A 19,336-nucleotide genomic window follows, 5' to 3' on the forward strand; every position below is an offset into this window, starting at 1 on the left:
GGTGAATGTGGAGCTACTAGGACTCATGACAGGTAGACCTAAAATGGTACAAGTGCTTTGGTAAAGATCGGCAGTTTCTTTTAAGCATACACTACTACCATATGTCCCAGCAGTTCCACTCCTAGGGGTTTACCCAGGACTAATGAAAGTATGTGACCACACCAAGACCGGTGCATGCCTGTTTATAGCAGCTTTATTCATAATAACCCCAAATTAGAAACAATCTAAATGTCCATCAGTAGGGGACAGATAAACTGTGGTGCATGTGCACAATGAAATATTACTCAGAAATAAAAAGGAAGATTCTGATGCACACAACAGCCGATGACTCTCAGGCACACTGATGAAAAGAGCCAGCTACAAAAGAACACGTGTCAATCATGGAGGGGTGCCTTGCGACTCCCTTCATTAAAGAAATTGCCCATCAGGTTTGAGAAGCGCAGCTAGCTAACAGCCTTAGGTTGCAGCAGCTTTGCGATAAAAGGGGAAATCTTGGAACTCTGTGGGAAATCTTTGCACTGGAGTTTTCTACTCCCTGGGCAGGCTGAGACTCTCAGAAATGCACCAAAGTCTGAGGTTCCTTCCCCCTTGTTGCAGATTGAATCATGTCCCCCCACAGATACGTTCAGGTCCCAGCTCTGGTCCCGTGGATGTGAGCTCATTTGTAAACACGATCTTTGATGATGCTGTTGGTTAAGGTGAGGCCAAACAGAATCTGCGTGGGCCTTAATCCGGTATGACTGGAGTCCTCAAAAGCAGAGGACGTGTGGACACAGGAAGGAGGAGGAGGAGAGAGACGGCCATGTGACAGAGGCAGAGACTGCACTGTGATTGCCGGCAAGTCACCGCCAGAATGCTGATGACTCTAGAGAAAAAAAACATGACTGCCAATGCCTTGACTTTGGACTTTTAGCCTCCAAAACTAGGAAACAAGAAATTCTTGTTACTGAAGTCAACCAGTATGTGTCACTTTGTTACAGTAACCCTGGCAAACTAAGAACCACCGCCCCCCCCCCCCCAGCTCTGCTTTCAGAGGTGTCAGCCTGCACGCTGCAGTGAAGCTTCTCCCTGTCTGCTCCTGCTCTGTCTCCCCTTTTACATTCACAAGCCTAAGACCCGATCAGTGTAGCACTGCTAACTTCATCTGGGCCTCTGCTTCACGAGGCCCCCAACTGACATACACATCTCATCTGTATGAAATCCTAAGAGGGGCAAAATTAACTGATAGAGACAGAAAGCAGATCAGTGGTGGCCTGGGCCACATGTCAGAGAGATCGACTGCAAAGGGACCTGAGGACACTTTCAGAGCGATGGAAATGTTCTTTATTTTGATTGTCATGATGAGGTCCCAGGTTTATCATTTGTCAAAACTCACCAAATTGTACAGTTAAAATGGGGGCATAGTATTGTTTATAAATTATACTTCAGTAAAGATTATTAAAAAAAAAATCTCTTCCTTCTGGAACTATCTAGAGGGCATGGTGGTTACATGAATTTTTGCATTTGTTAAAACTCAAGAGAGCTATGCATTAAAGAGGGAAGGCTTTACGTATATAATTTATAGCTGTAATTTTAAAAATAGAGAAGAAAAATAATGAATCAGGAGAATAACAATTTTTCCTGATTATCATGTGATTTTTATTGAAATAATCGTCATCTAGAGGAGGGAGTGTTAAAAAGTTATCTGCTCCAAGTGTCAAATACGTGTCTTGACAGTACCAGTTTAGCCATTTGGTGATTAGCAAAGAACAGGATCAGTCCCGAGGGCTCCCTGGAAGAGGTGAGGGGGTCAGGCTGATAGGAGAGGAAGGAGGCCCACCTCAGCACATTCTGGGCCCTGCTCCCCAGCTCTCCTCTTTACTGTTTCCAGGGAGACAGGTTGGAATCCCCACATTGCTGTTACTCGGCAACCTGGAACTGGTGGCTGTCGCCCCACCCCCCAAGTTCCTTCCATCATCTGGGCTCCCGTCTCAGACATGGCCTCTGCGCTGCCCAAATAGGGGGGCCCAGCAGGGCAGGTGCCTTCCACCTGCTCCCATTCCCAGCCACTCCAGGCCTCCCCGGGCAGACTGAGACTGTTGCTGATGTAGGTAAGTGCACAGAAAGGGCTGGATGGGCCAGGGGCAGGTCCCAACCTTTGTCCCTGAAGAATCCTCCCACCCATTGAAGACCGCAGGGCCCAGGGAGGGCTGAACAGGGGCCCGGTGCTCAGGTGGACTCACAGCCCAGTGTGGGAGCAAAACTCACCTTGTTCTCTCAGGACACAGATGCCCGTGCCTGCTCTGTGCTGGCCACGGGTCACACACCTGACGAGGGCATGGCTCACCCTGAGAGCAGGCACAACAGATGCTGCCGCGCCCCACTCACCCCTCAGCAGTCACCCCAAGAACCAGCAGTTGCTTCCCGCGAACTGTGCAGCTCCACATGTCCCCAGGGACAGCCCTGCACCTGTAGCAGACAGGGGATGAGTGAAAAAAAGACCCCAGTTCCCTCGCCCTTAGGTGAGAAAACTCTGAGCTGTGTGCTGTACCCATGCCCATGGAGGCAAGGGGTTTAGGCACACACCCTCTCTTGGCTGCCTTCCCTCCCCTGCCAGGCTTCCCTGCTCCCCCATTGGTATTTCCTGGAATCGGCTCCTAAATAAACCACATGTACTCACACCCCTGTCTCAGCATCAGCTTCTGGGAGAACCCAGATGAGACAAGGAGGCTGGTGTATAACAGAGAACCGAGTCCTGGGAGGTGCACTCTATATGACTACTTGTGTGCGAAGTACTGGCATACCAAGGGGCTGGGTGCTGGAGGAGTTGGTGGGAACCTACCCATGCGCAGGCAAAAGGGGGTTATTTTCTATGTGGTAGGCAGAAAAGACCTTTTCTGAGGCTGGTAGGAGGTGAGGGAAGGAGCTGCTCGATATGAGGCAGCAAACCATGCTGATGTTTGGGGAAAGAGCATTCTACAGAGAGAAGAGCTCATATGCAAAGGCTTGGAGAACAGAACATGAAGAAGAGGGAAGCTGGTAGGAAGCCAGGCGATTGGCCAATCCTGTGATGCTGGCAGATCAGACCGGGAGGAGGCAGTGGTCAGATTTAGACCATACTTTGAGGCTAGAGCCGACCAGCTTTGCTGTTGGATCAGATGTGAGTGTGACAGAAGGAAGAGAGCCAAGTTAATTGCAGCCAGGAGTACAGAGGATGAGGGGACAGTGGGAAGAGATGAGGTCTGAGAAATACAGGGCTGAGAGAAGACCATGGCAGGTCCCTGCAGACCATGGGAGGACTTGATCTTTCCTTTGAGTGTGATGGGAGCCCTGGTCTTGAGCAGAGGAGGCCTGTGGCCTGACTTATCTTCTAACACTCTCTTTGGCTGCAAAGTAGAGAACAGACATGAGGGAACAGGGAGGGAACGGGCCAGAGCAGATGCTGATAATCTAAGTCATCCAAGTGAGAGATGCTGGCATTTTACAGCAGAAGACTGATTGGGACAGAGAAACTAAATTTATTTAAGTAAAAACAGTGAGTGGATTTTAAGAAAATTGTTAAGAAAATTTGAACTGTTAAATACCACAAAATAAATGATTTGAAGTTTGGAGGCTCCAGCTCTGAGGAGAGCAGCTGTGTCCCCTTGGGCATGTAGCTTCAACTCTGAGCTGTTTTTGTCGTCTGCAAAATGGGGACAATATGGAACAAAACTCGTACATTTGTTAAGAGGATGAAGTAAAGATTTTTGGCACAGGATCTAGCATACAATAAGCACCTACTGGGTTCTAGTACCATCGCTGCCCCTCAATGACTGGCTGTGTCACTTTGACCAGATTACCTCTCTGTGCCCCAATTTTCTCATCTATAAAATGGGGCTATCATTAGTTGTAAAGATTAAATAAATGAATACAAGTAGGACATTTAGAATAATTGTGGCGCGTGGCAAGCAATTGGGCACTGCCCAAGTGTCAATTATTATTATGAATATATTTAAGCCATATCTCCTAACCTCTTCCCCTACCTAGCATATGCCTACCCCATCTTGAGGACAGGAAGTCTGTGGCTCAGTGCAAGGATCCTGAGGCCTGGAGAAGGGGATTCCAGCTTGGAATGGCCGCGCCTCCAGCCACCCAGGTCCGCGCCGGCCGGTTGCTCTCGGGCGGAACCTTAATCGTCGCGCTCCAGTTCCCAGCCGGGCGCGCACACTGTTGCGCCGGCACTCGCAGCTACTTCCGGGGGCTGCGCCGGGGAGGCGGGGCCGGGACGAGCCGAGGGGCCAAGCTGCGCTGTCACTTCTCAGAGGGCCGCGGTGGCTTACAGCGTTCTTGCTCTTCCTTCTCCCGCCCGCAGAAGCCGCCGTCGCCCATGGCGGGATTGGAGGTGCTGTTCGCGTCGGTGGCGCCGGCCATCACCTGCGCGCAGGACGCGATCATCTGCTTCCTGCACTGGGAGGTGGTGACGCACGGCTACTACGGCCTGGGGGTCGGCGACCAGGTAGGCCGCGGAGGCGCCCCGGGGCCAGGGCGGAGGGGAGGCCCTCTTCTGCCCAAACCCGGAGGACCGGAGGCCGGAATCAGAGCGCCTGACACCTCCCTCTCCAAGTCCGGGGCCTGGGGCTCGTGACACTTTTGAAATAGCCTGCAGGCGGGACATGTTCAACTGTCCCAGCCCAGTGACATTTACAACACAGCTGGCACAGTATTATTTGTTAACTCAAGGGCAGAAGCTCCCTTCAGTTCGGTCTTTCAACCCCTCACTCCAAGATTCCGTGGCCCTGGCACCGAGACTTCGGGTGTAGTTCCCATGAGCACGTCTCTTCTACCTGAACCCCTCTCAACTCCTTACTACATATCCTGGACGGGTGGGGAGGGCGAGCCCTGTACACAGAAGCCCTCATACTGGACTTGAGTTTCCAACAGACATCTCAGTCCAGGCACGGGTATGGGGAGGAGTTTTATCCACTCACCTCCAGCTCAGGGAGCTCACACACCCTTCACCCTTCACTGGAGGGCCTGGCGCAGCCCACTCACAACCTTCATCCCCAACTCTGGCTCTGGGAAGCAACATCCCTTCCCCCACGCTCACCCTCACCCCCATAAACACATACACCCTGGGTGTGAGGGGTCTGGGTAAGTTTTCCTCCACCACACTTTTCCCTACAGGGCCATCCCCTTTCCTATCCCCAGGCCCTGCCCTTCACAGCTGGGGGCCTTTGTTGCTATCCCCTAACAGTCTGCCTCACTAATTCTTTGATCTGTCTTTCTCCCATCCTCTCTGTCCTTTCCATGTGACCATAACTTTCCACACCGTCCCACACAATAGCTTTCTGGAATAATTGGGCCTGGCTCCCGCACTGTCCCTTCTTTTTCCATCTATTTCAATTGAGAAAACATACTCAATTGAGAAAACATACTCAATTGAGAAAACATACTCGAGCCACACTCGAGTGCTGCCCCTCACTCTTACCCACCTCCCACTCTCAGAAGCAAGATTAGTTCTGGGGAGTAGACCATCCCCTCCCCTGTGCCTTGCAGTGAGGCTTTAACTTTCTTATTTCTAACTGCTTCGTTTCTCAAACCCCTATCCCTTTTTTAGCTTCTCAGATACACATCCCGAGTCTTAATTTTCCTCTCTGGACACAGAGCTTTAGGGATGCCCTCCACACACAAACACATTTTACACATCCTGAGCACTTAGCGTCAGCCCTGTCCCCACTGTCCCCATTCCTCTGTCACCTACAACCTGGGATCAAGACCACATCCCTGTCACACTTTGTCCCCCATTGGCAGGAATTCGAACACAAGAACTGACATGGATTTCTAGCTATGTTCCTTTCAGACCTCAACTATCTCACCAGGACCCCAGATATATACTCAGCATCCCCCGCCCCCCACCTCCAGGCTCACACAGACATATTTCATATCCCTCACATGGGTTCTGGAACTGGAGATGAGGCAGGAAAAGAAGGACCAGCACATATACACCCAGAAGCAGGAACCACATCCACCCCCCAAGTGCATCCATCCCTTTCTTTCTGTTCGCTCTGAACTTTGATCCACCTAACCTGCCTTTCAACATTTCAGACCTTGGGACCAGATAGAGACCGGGCTCTCTCTCACAAATGCCAAGCTCCCCCTCCCTGTGCATAGTCCCCCAACAGAAATCTTGTGTCTCCTCACTAGCTCCGCTCCATCTTTCTAATCTTTAGCTTGCCCCAGTCATTTCATTTTAACTTTATCCTGGACATATATATACTCAGTGCATGGGGCAGTGGGATTGGGGAAAGAAGACTTAAGTCCTGTTCTTGGAGCTTCCCCTTAGCTCTCAGCTTCCTTCCTCCTTGCCAGTCTTCTATCCCCAGAATTTTGCATAAGGGAACAACTACCTTACTCTCTTTGGGCCAGTCTGGTGGACCTGGCTGGGATTAATTGTTCTCCTGTCATAACTTGGGCAGCCAGGAGCTCTGAATTCCAAACCCAGCTCTGGCCCTGACTTGCTGTGACCTTGCGCAGTTCTCAGCCCCTCTCTCTCAGGCCGTAGATTTTTGCTTGTGAGGGAGTTAAAGACAAGACCGTGCACTTTGGCTACTGTCCAACTGTCGCATTCTGGAAGGCCTGAGATTTGATATCAGGGCATAGAAGTAGCTGAGTGTCATGTTTGGCCTGTTATCACCAGGGGCAGTTCCTCTTAGTCCCGCCTCTGTTTTCCCTGTGTCAGGGCCCTTGGGCCAGGGAACCTTAGTCCCACTACAGTAAGAGGCATTAGCCTTGCCCGGCCTCAGGATTCCCTCTGACCCTGGAGGTAATGGAATGGTAAGCAGACCAAATTTCTACTTTCCAAGAGAGAATTCTGGTGAATCGAATGCTGAACATGGGAAGATATAATAGAAATTAAAAGACCTTCACCTTTTTATTGAAAAGAACAAAGACAAAGCATGTTACCAAAATCCTGGATTCTGATGTAAATCTCAAATCATGAGATTTGTAAATGTCAAACCATGTAAATCTCAAACCATGTTTCAGGAAATGTACTCTGTGTTGGGAAAGGAGGCCAGGGAGCAGTATTTTCTCTTTCTCAGTTCAGTGATTTTTAAGTTTCACTTTTGTTTCTCCACTTCAGGCAGGTCACTCTCCTTATTTCTCCATTTCAGGCCTGTGAGTTTCCTTGTCATTTAGCCAGATTTTTAATTATGCCAGTTTCGCCATCCTGAAGTTTGTTTGGAACCGCTTCCCTCAAGTGGACTCCTGAGCACCAGGGGTGCCCGCAGAGGAAAAGCTGACAGTTCTCAGTTTGAGGTCTCCCATTATCCTTGGTCTAGGTAGTCTCTTTCTTTGCTGGATCTTTAACCTTATCTCAGGTCCCATTTCCCTTCTGCTGTGAGCACCCACTCGTAGATGCAGGTCCTCCCTGTCTGCCTACTCCACGTGTAACTCTATAAATGTGTGTCCATGAAAAAGAAAGGTATTTTCCGTGGGTTGTAAAAATTTTTTACATAAGTGGGCAGGGCTTTAAACCTCACTTTTTCTAGATTTTTCTTTAAATTATATCTTTTATCTATAATGCTACAGATCTAGCTTGTTCTTTCAGACTGCTATCTTGTATTCCGCTGTAAGCCTAGTTTGCATTTTACTTCTACTTCATCAGTCCCTAACAACGTGATGAAATCCCTTGCTGTGTGTCCCCTGTGCAAGGGTTTCTTCAGGAGTGAGGATTGTTGGGTCATGGGGGTTGGCTCATTAATTGCACTAAATACTGCCACATTGCTCTCCAAGGACCTCCAGTGCCTGGTGGTTCCTGTTGTCCCTATACCCATGCAAGCACCTGGCAAAAAAATAGAGACTGAAAAAAATAGACTCTGAAGGGGATAAGCTGGTATCTCATTTTTATGTACACTTCTCTGATTGCCAGTAAAGTTGTACATTCTGTTATACAATAGTTTAGTCACTCATCTTTTGTCAGTTTTTCAAGTTGGTTCACAATTTTTTATTGTTCATTTTCTAGGTATTGTCTTTATATACTGGATATTAATTCTTTTCATTTGCAACCATGACAAATATTTCTTCCTAGCCTTTGGCTCACCTACTAACTTGGTCTATCGTGTCTGTTTTTGGTCAGAAGCTTTAAATTGTGAACATTGTCAAAGGCATCATATATTTCTTTTGTGGGTCTTGTTGAAGAAATCTTTCCCCACCTGGAAATCACTATATTAGTTTTCACATTTGTTTTTTTCACCCTAGAACTGTTGCTCAAACTTTAGTGTGTAAAGGAAAAACCCAATGATTATTTAATAAGAACAGAAAGAAAGAAACACAGCTCAGAGTAAGATGCATTTTATACCCACTAGGATGGCAAAAATGGAATATTTGAACAATAGCAATAGAGCTGAGGGTATATAGCAGTAAGAACTCTTGTACATTGCTGGGAAGTATGTAAATTAGTACCTCTTTGTAAAAGAATTGAACTTTATCTTTATTAACAGCTCTTTTCTCAAGCATGCCCTAGAGAAAGTAATATACTTGTATAAGGAGATGCATATAAAGGATGCTCTTGGCAGCAGTGTTTTTAATAGAAAAATAGAAAAACTCCCTAAATATCCATCAACAAGTGAATATATACTTTTCAGTATATTCATGCAAAGAAACTGTAAAGAGCTGTGAATGTGAATGAATTATAGTTAAATGAATTGACATAGATGAATCTCAAAAACTTCAAATGAAAAAAGGCAACCATTTATGTCCAATTCAAAAACAACAGAAACAATATATTTTTAAGGTTGCATATGTACAACTGTAAGGAAAAGTAAGGAAATTTTTAAAAATACAGAATAATGGTTACCCCTGAGGGGGATGGAAGGAGATTCACTGAGGCATGCTATACTGGGCTCTCGCAGAATTGGTGATGTTCTGTTTCTTAAGCTGTTAGTAGATACACAGCTGTCCATTTTATAATTATTTTTATCTTGTGCTTATGCTATAGTTTGTATCTGTATGGTAATTGTTTTTAATTTTTATTAAACTGCAGTCAGTTGGGTAGATGTCTATGCTGGTTTGAAAGGGTAAATATCCCCTAGAAAAGCCATGTTTTAATCAAAATCCCATTTCATAAAGGCAGAATAATCCCTATTCAATACTTGAATGCTTGAAACTGTAATTAGATCATCTCCCTGGAGATGTGATTTAATCAAGAGTGGTTGTTAGGCTGGATTAGGTAACAATATGTCTCCACCCATTTGGGCGGGTCTTGATTAGTTTCTGAAGTCCAATAAAAGAGGAAACATTTTGGAAAATGAGTGATTCAGAGAGAGCAGAGCAGAACGATGTAGCCACAAGAAGCAGAGTCCACAAGTCAACAATCTTTGGAGATGAAGAAGGAAAATGCCTCCCGGGGAGCTTCATGAAACAGGAAGCCAGGAGAAGAAGCTAGCAGATGATGTCGTGTTCGCCATGTGCCCTTCCAGATGAGAGAGAAACACTGACTATGTTCACCATGTGCCTTCTCACTTGAGAGAGAAATCCTGAACTTTATAAGCCTTCTTGAACCAGGGCATCTTTCCCTGGATGCCTTAGATTGGACATTTCTATAGACTTGTTATAATTGGAACATTTTCTCGACCTTAGAACTGTAAACTAGCAACTTATTAAATTCCCCTTTTTAAAAGCCATTCTGTTCCTGGCATATTGCATTCTGGCAGGTAGCAAACTAGAACATCAGATTCTGTATTTTTAATAAACACTCAAGTGATCCTATTGTAGATGGCCCAGTGTCCAGACTTTGAAAAATACAGCCCTAGAATTTCAGTGTCCCTTAAGATGATTTGCCTTGTTCTTGACAGGGAACAGAAAGGAGATGATTGATTATAAAATCAAGGCTGCAGATTCTTGAAAGTTTCCAGTGCTAGGTCAGATATGAAGGAGAAAGACTAGACCAGGTGTCCAGAGACCCAGATCCCAGACGTCTAATTTGCTGTGTGACCTGGGACAAGTTAATCTCTTGACCTCCATCTGTGAAATGAGGGAGTTTTGGGATTAGATTATCTCTAAGGTCCTTTTAAACTCTGTTCTGAAGTCATGAACTTCCTCTTTCACCCTGGATGTCTTCTCAGCCTCATCCCAATGATAAGAAATCAGAACTGCTGCCAGCCGGGTGGAACAACGATAAGGACCTCTACATCCTCCGGTATGAGTCGAAGGATGAGTCAAAGAGGCTCCTTGTGAAGGCCATCACTGTAGAGAACAGCATGATCATCAATGTGCTGGTGAGTCTCTGGAAATGCAGGGGTCCGCCGATGGGGGTGGACATTGGGGGGATGCCTTTGAAAGACATTTAACAGTATGGATCAAGAGCATCAAATGTTCACGGAGACTTTACCCAGTGATCCCACTTCTGGCACTTTATCCTGAGGTGAAAACCCTAGGGCAGAAAAGCTCTTTGTACCACAATTATATGCCTATTCCCAGGCTGCCCAAGAGCCTGGGAAGTATGTTTTCTGGACCTTGTCTTAGAGCGAAGTCCCCAAGCATTGGAAGGCCATTTCCTATATTACAAACAGTCCTTGTTTGTGTCTGTATTGTGTCTGCACATATGTGAGTATTTCTTTAGGTTAAATGTTTAATTATTGCTCTCCCCTCTACTTCCTCACTTCTACCTGTTAGCCCAGAAATGTCCCCACTCTCTTATTTGTTTTCATTTTTCTAGGAATGTGGCTCACAGCTAGTGACAGACTTGACCCTGAACTTGGAGGATTATGTTGATGCAGAAAATCTGCATGACTACCACAGGTACTTCCAAATTATGACTTTTCCCAGGGAAAAAGAAGAGAGAACCAATGGTAGGATACAAGGAATTCGGGGGAGGTGTCCAGTGAGTTGAGAAAGGCTGACAGAAGCCTCTTTCATTGCTGGGCACAGCCTTTTCTCAGTTTTTTTTTATTTTTCAGTTTTTAATTTATTTGAAGAGAAGACTCACAAAGGAAAGGGCACATGAAATAAAATTATGCAAACAAGAGTCCACAAAGCACTGCTGTGGATTCAGAGTAGAGATGGGCCAGGTGAGCAGGTCCAGGCAGGGTACACTCCTGGGAGGAAGCTTGCCTAATCAGATCCCCACCCCACCCCCAACTTTTTATTTTGAAAGTTGCAGTCCCACAGAAAAGATGAATTGCAGGAATAGCACAGTGAACACCTACGTTACCAGTTTTTAGCATTTTTGCCACATTTACTTAATCTTTTTATGTGCTTTTTTGTTCTTGAACCATTTGAGAATTAGTTGCAGACTTTATGAACCTATACCCTTAAATATTTCAGCCTGTATCTCTGTTCTTATTAGAGCATCCTCCTACATAACCCTGATAGAATGATCACACTCAGGAAGTTTGGCATTAATATGATAATATCATTTAATATAGAATCAAATATAAAGTTCTGCAGTGTCCCAGCAATGTCCTTTGTAGCTGGTTGTTTGGTTTTTGGTTTTAGGATTTTTTTTTCCTTATCCATCCAAAGATCACATATTATATTTATATTCAAGTCTCTTCAGTTCCCTTTAATCTAGAACAGTTCCCTAGCCTTTTGTTTTGTTTTGTTGTTTTCATGGTATTAATATTTTGGAGACTCCAGAACTCCATTCTGTGTTGCAGAATGTTCAGATTGTTTCCTCATAATTTGATTCAGGTTGAACATTTTTGACAAAATCAATACATAGCTGACACTGTGTCCTTCTGAGTGCCCCACATCAGGCACGTGGTGTCTGTCTGTCTTAGGAGTGATGTTGTTAAATTTAATCACCTACTTGAGAAAATGACTCTCAGATTTCTCAGTAGTAAAAACACCTATTTTTTGTGTTTTGATAAGTAATCTGTGGGATTATATTTGGAGACTATGTGAATATTTGTTTCCTACAAGTCTTTCGCCCAGTGGTTTTACAATTCTTGCTGGAATCAGTTATTATTGTAATGGTATAAAATAGTAATTTCCTATTTAATCATTCTATTTACATTTATTAGTTACATTTGGTAAAAAAAGTTTTTATTGTCACCTTTATTACTTTAAAAATGTATCATTATGGACTTTTTGTAGATTCTTTTTTATTTAATGTTATAATCCATTCCTGTCAGTCTTTGAATGCTCAAACTGTCCCAGAGTTAGCTTGTAGGAGCCCCTTCAAGCTGGCTCCCGTGCCCTTTTAACATGTCCCTGTCATTGTTTGAGCATTATCTTACTATCTGGCACAACAAAATATATTCTAGGATCATCTTGTACTTTCTTTACTCCAGCGCTGGATCAGCCATTTCTCTACGGAGCCGTGATTTCTGTTAGTGGGGAATGTATTTAGAAACTGCTGTCTGGGCTCTGGGTGTGGTCATTAACGCTCAGGCATTCATTGCATCTAGGTGCTTTCGATAGAGCTGGGAAGTGTTTTTTCTTAAATCATGAGTTCCTGCTGATGTCCCTAATTCTCATCTAACACCACTGAATTCTTCTTCTATCTTCCTTTTCCTGTAGTGAGACCCTTGATTTCCAACAGCATCAATATATTTACTCATTTGCTTGATCCTAAAATACACACAAATTTTTTTAAAATTTTTTATTGTGAACTATAACATATGCAAAAAAGCAATAAATTTCAAAGTACATGTAACAGTTTGGTATGGGTTACAGTTCTAATTTCAGGTTTTTCTTCTAGCTGTTCGAAGACACTGGAAACTAAAAAGAAGTATCAATATAATGATTCAGTAGTCATTCTCATTTCTTAAATCCCAACTTCTCTGTTATAGCTCCTCCTTCTGTTCTGATCCTTCTCTCAATCTTTAAGGATATTTGAGTTATGCCCATTCTAACTTTTTTCATGTTAAAAAGGGGTTGTAAGAATTTGAGAATTTTGCCATGCAAAGGAGGACTCCAAGAGACGTTCTCTCATGCAACACGCAAGGGGTTTATTTTCCACATATGTGTGGGGCTCGCTGAGTATGCAGGAACAGAGAGCCCCGAACCTAAGTTTGCAAAAGCTTTTTAAAAGGGGTAAGATGAGGGGGGGGTGGGGGTCGAGCATGGGTCACAGGTGCTGTTTTGCAAAAAGCAGATAAGAGCAGTTTTACAACAAGCACTTTTAACAGTTTCACAGCGAGCATTTCTTGAGCATGAGTCGTGGGAGTGGCTGTTGCAGATAGCCGCAGTTTTACAACAAGTGATTTAGGCGCAAGGAGTCATGGGGGGGGGAAAGGGCGAGAAACAGATAACCGCCCTAGGAAAGTCTCGGATTGTTTACTTTCAACCTGATGGGGCCCATAATTCTTTTCTTTATAATTTTTAACTCACACCAAATGCATAGCCATGAATATAAAATGACACAAATGCTTTTGCTGGATATTTCAGAAGCTAAAATATATGTAAATAGCGAAATTAAGCAGGAAAAATTAGCTACTTGTTAAGCTTTATAAAATTCCCTTTTACAGGGTGTTGACAATATGGGCTAGGGGGATGGAAATGGTTAATGACTTGGAGAGGCTGGCACCTCTGGGTTTCCAGGACTTATCTGACCTAGGAACCATCTGAAGATTTTAGGTTTCTGAAAAGTAAACTTAGTGCATGCAACTTTTGTAGCAGCTTACATAGAGCCCTGGGTGTCCTATAGGGTTACAGGAATGATGTTGTTTGGAGTTTGGCAGACCTTGGCAATTAGCAATATCTAGCTGAAGCTTGTATAAGAGTACCCTCCAGAATAGCCTCTCAACTCTGTTTGAACTCTCTTAGCCGATGATACCTTATTTAGTTATATTTCTTTTTCTATTTTTGGTCAGGAAGGCATTGTCAATCCCACTGTGCCAGAACCAGGCTCATCCCTGGAAATCTAGTCCCATGTTGCCAGGGAGACTCATACCACTAGACATCATGACCCACTTAGAGGGGAGGGTAATGATTTTACTTGCAGGGTTGGGTTTAGAGAGAGAGAGACCACATCTGAGCAACAAAAAGGGTTCTCCGTAACTTTTAGGTATGATTATAGGTAGGCTTGGCTTCTCTGCTACAGAAATAAGTTTCATAAGAGCAAGCCTCAAAAGGGTGCACGGGTGGTTCAGTAGTAGAATATTTGCCTTCCATGTGGGAGACCCATGTTCGATTCCTGGACCATACACCCAAAAAAACAGAGCAATCCTCAAGATCCAGGTCTTAGCCTATTGACTTGGGAGTCCCTAATGTTTGAGAGAGTATCCAGGGTTTCCCAGGAAGTACAGTATAATAGTTCCATATTCTTTCTCCATGTCCTCAAGGGACTTTGCCAATATTATTGTACGCTGTATGGGGGGGGGGGGCGGTCACATTTCAGTATTTTTCCATGTGAGTATCCCATTGTTACAGCACCATTTGTTGAATTTTGGGGGGATGGGGGGTGGGGGGTGCGGTGCAGAATTGCATGGGTCAGGAATCGAACCTGCGTGCATGGCAGGCAAAAACTGTACTACTGAACCACTCTTGCACCCCTGCTGTTTTTTGTTTTTGTTTTTTTTTTTAAACATGTAGGCTCTGGGAATTGAACCCGGGTTTCCCACATGACAGGCAAGAATTTTACCATGGAGCTATCTTTGCACTGCCCCCCTGGAGCTATCTTTGCACTGCCCCCTGCCAATACTTTTTAACTATATACCGAGCATACTCTGGGATGTATCTGGGTATTACATTAATCTATACAGAATTACAAGCGCTCCTTCCCATTCTGGGCTCCATGTAGTTGGGCTGTTTAAATGAGCAATGCAGACAGGTTGAATTAGATTGTGTGCTACAGAAACTTTACGTTTTGGACAAAATAAAGCTCTGTTCCTTTGGTGTCATACAGTAGGTGAAGTTCTAAAATACAGTCACTATCATCGTTTACCCTGTATTCTGATTTACCTTAGTCCTAACCAGATTGGCTTCATTCTTATCTCTAATTGAAGCCTGATCTCTTTTTTGGTTTCTTTAACAGTTGTTGCATGTAGCAATGCTGACTTTCAGAGCTGTGGAACTCCAACTCTGAGTCTTAGGTGTCACACAGGTACCCCAGAGTTCCAGGGAAATATGCCATATATGGCATAGCATCTCAGAATCTAGAAATAGCAGTTAAAGCTCAGGAATAAAATGTCTACTATAAGAACTTACAACCTAGGCCAGAATTTTCATATAAATATTTTCTAAAAGAGATCATACAATATATGTCCTTTCATTTCTAGCTAATTTTGCACAACATAAAGTCCTCAAGTTTCACTCACCTCCTTGCATGCCTCATGACTTCATTCCTTCCTGTAGCCACACAATATTCTATCATATGTATACACCACAGTTCGCCTTTCTGTTTCTCAGTCATTGTACCCCTCAGCCACCTCTATCCATTGGGCATCATGCATAATGTCCAAAATAAGCAATCCATGTCTCACAGTATCTTCACATAGTTGTATAATAATCATCACTCTCAATTTTAGAGAATTTTCATTACTCCAAAGAGAAAAATAACAGATAAACATACCCTCACCAAAGAGAAAATCCAAAATTCCCCTTAACTCTTGTCCCTCCCCCACCCAGTTATTTACCCCTAGTATTGCTCATGCAAATAGTTTTGAATTGCTACTTCAGTACCTACCAAGAACAGATCTATTAAGTGAAGTTCCAGATGGCATTTTTTCTAGAAGTTTTGTCCTTTGATTATGTCCCATTGAGGATGTATAGTCAGAGTATTATGTTCACAAGGCACTTAGATTAATGCTTGTTTTTTCTATCAATGCAGTTAACTGATGTAGTTGACATATAGCGAGGTCCATTTATTTCTGCTTAATTATGTTCTAGGGACTTTCCTCCATCCTCATTGACCTCCTTAGGTTTTCAGGGAAGCCTGCATCACTATAAATTCACAGTCACCAATCTTACCTGAACCTCAGAACTGCCCAGAAACCCAGTTGCATTTCTCTAGTCAGCTTGATTTCCAGTCTCAGCAGTAGCCATTTTGAACTCACCCCACCCATTTCAGACTTCTCCAGACCACCTGCCTCCATCATTCTGGAAGCTCCTCTTCTGTGCTGCCGTTACATGAGGAATTCCTCATTAGGGCTCTGCCTTTTTTTTTTTTTTTTAACTTTTTAAATTTTATAGTATAACATGTATACAAAGCAAAGAAATAAAAAAGTAATAGTTTTCAAAGTACCCTTCAACAAGTAGTTATAGAACATATCCCAGAGTTTGTCATAGGCTACCCTACGATCCTCTCATATTTTTCCTTCTAGCTGCTCCGGAATATAGGAAGCTAGAGGGCTTAAATATTTTTTTATTGTCACAATCAACTTTTTTTCCTTCTTTTTTTGTGAAGAATAACATATAAACAACAAAGCTATAAATTTCAAAGCACAGCACCACAATTAGTTGTAGAACATATTTCAGAGTTTGACGTGGGTTACAATTCCACAATTTTAGGTTTTCTAGCTGCTCTAAGATACTGGAGACTAAAAGAAATATCAGTATAATGATTCAGAAATCAACTCATTTGTTAAATCCACCATCATTTTGATCTTTCCATCCTTCTCTATGGGGGTGTTAGGGTTATGGCCATTCTAAATTTTTCGTATAGGAAGGGTCTGTCACTAATATGGGGTAGGGAGATGGAACTATCTGATGTTCTGGAGAGGCTGGGCTAGATTTCAGGACTTATCTGAACCAGGGAAAGTTTCTGAAAAGTCACTCTAGTGCATGGAACCCTTGTGGAATCTTATATATTGCCCTGGGTGTTCTTTAGGATTGGCTGGAATGGTCCTGTTTGGGGGTTGGCAGGTTATGATAGGTAGCAAGGTCTACCTGAAGCTTGTGTAAGAACAACCTCCAGAGTAGCCTCCCGACTCCATTTGAACTCTCTCTGCCACTGATACTTTATATATTTCACTTACTTTTCTCCTTTTGGTCAGCATGGAATTGTTGATCCCACAGTGCCATGTCTGGATTCATCCCTGGAAGTCATCTCCCACGTTACCAGGGAGACTTTCACCCCTGGATTTCATGTCCCACGTAGGGGATAGGGCAATGATATCACTTGCAGAGTTGGGCTTAAAGAAAGTGAGGCCACATCTGAGAAGCAAAAGAGGTCCTCCAGAAGTAACTCTTAGGCATGCTAGGCTTAGGTAGGCTAAGCTTCTCTGCTACCTACATAAGCTTCACAAGAGTAAGCCTCAGGGCCTATTGATTTGAGTGGCCCTTAAGTTTGATACAGAATCAGGGTATTCCCTGATGGTAAGGTTTAATAGTTCCATATTCTTTCTCCCATCCCTCAGGGGACTTTGCCAATACTCTTTGATTGCCTGCTTAATATACTCTAGGATGTATCCAGGCATTACAATAATCTATATAGGATTAAAGGACCTCTTTCTTATTCTGTGTGCCCTGTGTTTCAGTTGTTCAAAACAGCTAAGCAGATAGGTTGAATTAGATTATGCACTACAGAAAATTTCAGTTCCAGACCAAATAAACCTTTCTTCCATTGGTCTCAAAGAGTGCATGTGGTTCTAAAATATAGATGCTGTCTTCATTACCCCTGTGTTCTGAATTACTTTTACCCCAACCTGTTTGGCTTCATTCTTATCTCTAAATATCAGGTTATATATATAAAACAGCCTCTCAAAATCCAAAAATAATAATCACACTCCAGACTTAATGTATCTGTTCTAAAAGCTTACAATCTAGGTCCCTGTTTTCTTATGAGCATTTTCTAAAGGTGACCATACCATTCTTGTTCTTTTGCTTCTGGCTTATTTTGTCTCACTACATGTCCCACTTTTTCATTCACATTGTTGCATGCCTCACAACTTTGTTTCTTTTTGTAGCAGCACAACCTTTATATAAGTATACACCGTCATTCGCCAATCTTTTTCTTCATCAATGCATCCTTCAGCCACCTGCATTCATCCGGCATCATGTAGAGGGCCCAAAGTCCATAGTCCATTAACATTCTCAATTTTAGATAATTTCATTGTTCCCGAGAAAAAGCAAACCAATAAACACACCCTCACCAAAAAGAAAATCTAAACCTCTTAATTCTCATCCCTACTCCCATTATTTACCTCTGCTGTTGCTGTGGTAGTGCTGATGGTTTCCTTTTGAACAAAGCTCATAGCATGCAGTAGCAGTTTTCCCCTTGTACCCTGGACTTAAACACTCTTTGTACAAGAATCCTATCTTTGAAGTAATTTTTATAAGCACTAATTCCTATTTCTAGCATTAGTCAGTGGTACATGTAGGTCTATACAATCCCTCTCAATCTTGTTCATCTTCAATATGATAATATTATTTGTAGATCCACTAGAGAACCACCTTCACTCCTATCTGTTCCCTTACATTGGAATTCAACCTTATTAGCTAACAGTTCACCTATCTCTAGCTTTTATATATCTCTGAGTCCCCTATATTTTGTATTAAAAGCCTCTGATTATACCTTTATGCTGGTCATAAAAGTGAAATCATACAGCATCTATCCTTTTGTGTCTGGCTAATTTCACTCAGCATTATATCCTAAAGGCTCACCCATCTTGTCAGGACATCATTTTGTCTTACTGCTGCATAATATTCCATCATGTGTATATACCACATTTTGTTGATCCACTTGTTTGTTGATGGGCTTTTGGTTTGTTTCCATCTTTTGGAGATTGTGAATAATGCTGTTATGAACATCAGTGTGCAGATGTCTGTGTTGTTGCTTTCAGCTCTTTTGGGTATACACCACGTGGTACTATTGCTGGGTCATGGGGCAACTCGATATTTAGTTTGCTAAGTAACTGCAGGGCTGTGCCATTTGCCTTTGTCTTGCTTATCAATTATCCCTGGCTGTTTTGCCCACTCCTGTGGCTTCTCTTAGAATAACTCTTAGAATAACTTGGAAAATGTCTCTAGCCCAGACTTCTTATCTGATTCTAGGCCCTAGAGCTAACTCCCTGCTTGGCATCAGCACTTGGAGGTCTCAAATCCATGTCAGACTTGATATCCAAAATTCAGGCCTTGATCTTGCCCTTAAACCTGCCTTTCTTCCCATATTCCTGTCTTAGAAAATGATACCACTGTCCCCTGGCTGCTCAGATTAGAAACCTGGATCATCTCTGATGTTGTGCTCATCCTCACCTCCATATTATTTCACTGTCAAGTCCTATTGCTTCTACCTCCTAAATGTCTCTCAGGTTTGACATTCCCCTTCACCTCCACCCCAATACAAGCACCAGCCTCCTAACTGTTCTCTCTGCTTCCACTTCCATTTACCACCTTCCAGTTGATTTCCTACACAGCAATTAGTCTTTTTAAAACGTAGATCAGATCATGGTTAAAGCCTATGCTTAAAACCCTTCAGTGAATGTTTATTGTT

At 43.5% G+C, this 19,336-nt stretch overlaps 1 protein-coding gene across 3 annotated transcripts in view; it reads left to right on the plus strand.

Moving 5' to 3' along the window:
• The first annotated feature begins 1,906 nt into the window (after positions 1-1,906).
• The window catches only part of PSMF1 (proteasome inhibitor subunit 1), a 50,173-nt gene continuing 32,743 nt past the window's right edge, over positions 1,907-19,336 (plus strand). Inside the window, exons 1-5 of one of the 3 annotated variants that reach the window (XM_077112135.1) lie at positions 1,907-2,090; positions 4,006-4,114; positions 4,331-4,474; positions 10,083-10,235; positions 10,676-10,758. In XM_077112135.1, the coding sequence (XP_076968250.1) occupies positions 4,091-4,114; positions 4,331-4,474; positions 10,083-10,235; positions 10,676-10,758 (404 nt within the window). In that variant the 5' untranslated portion in view covers positions 1,907-2,090; positions 4,006-4,090. The remainder of the gene's footprint in view (positions 2,091-4,005; positions 4,115-4,330; positions 4,475-10,082; positions 10,236-10,675; positions 10,759-19,336) is intronic. The other 2 variants (XM_077112146.1, XM_077112140.1) reach the window with 2 other exon arrangements.

Source organism: Tamandua tetradactyla, chromosome 1 (assembly GCF_023851605.1).
Source record: "Tamandua tetradactyla isolate mTamTet1 chromosome 1, mTamTet1.pri, whole genome shotgun sequence".
NCBI classification, from domain to species: domain Eukaryota; kingdom Metazoa; phylum Chordata; class Mammalia; order Pilosa; family Myrmecophagidae; genus Tamandua; species Tamandua tetradactyla.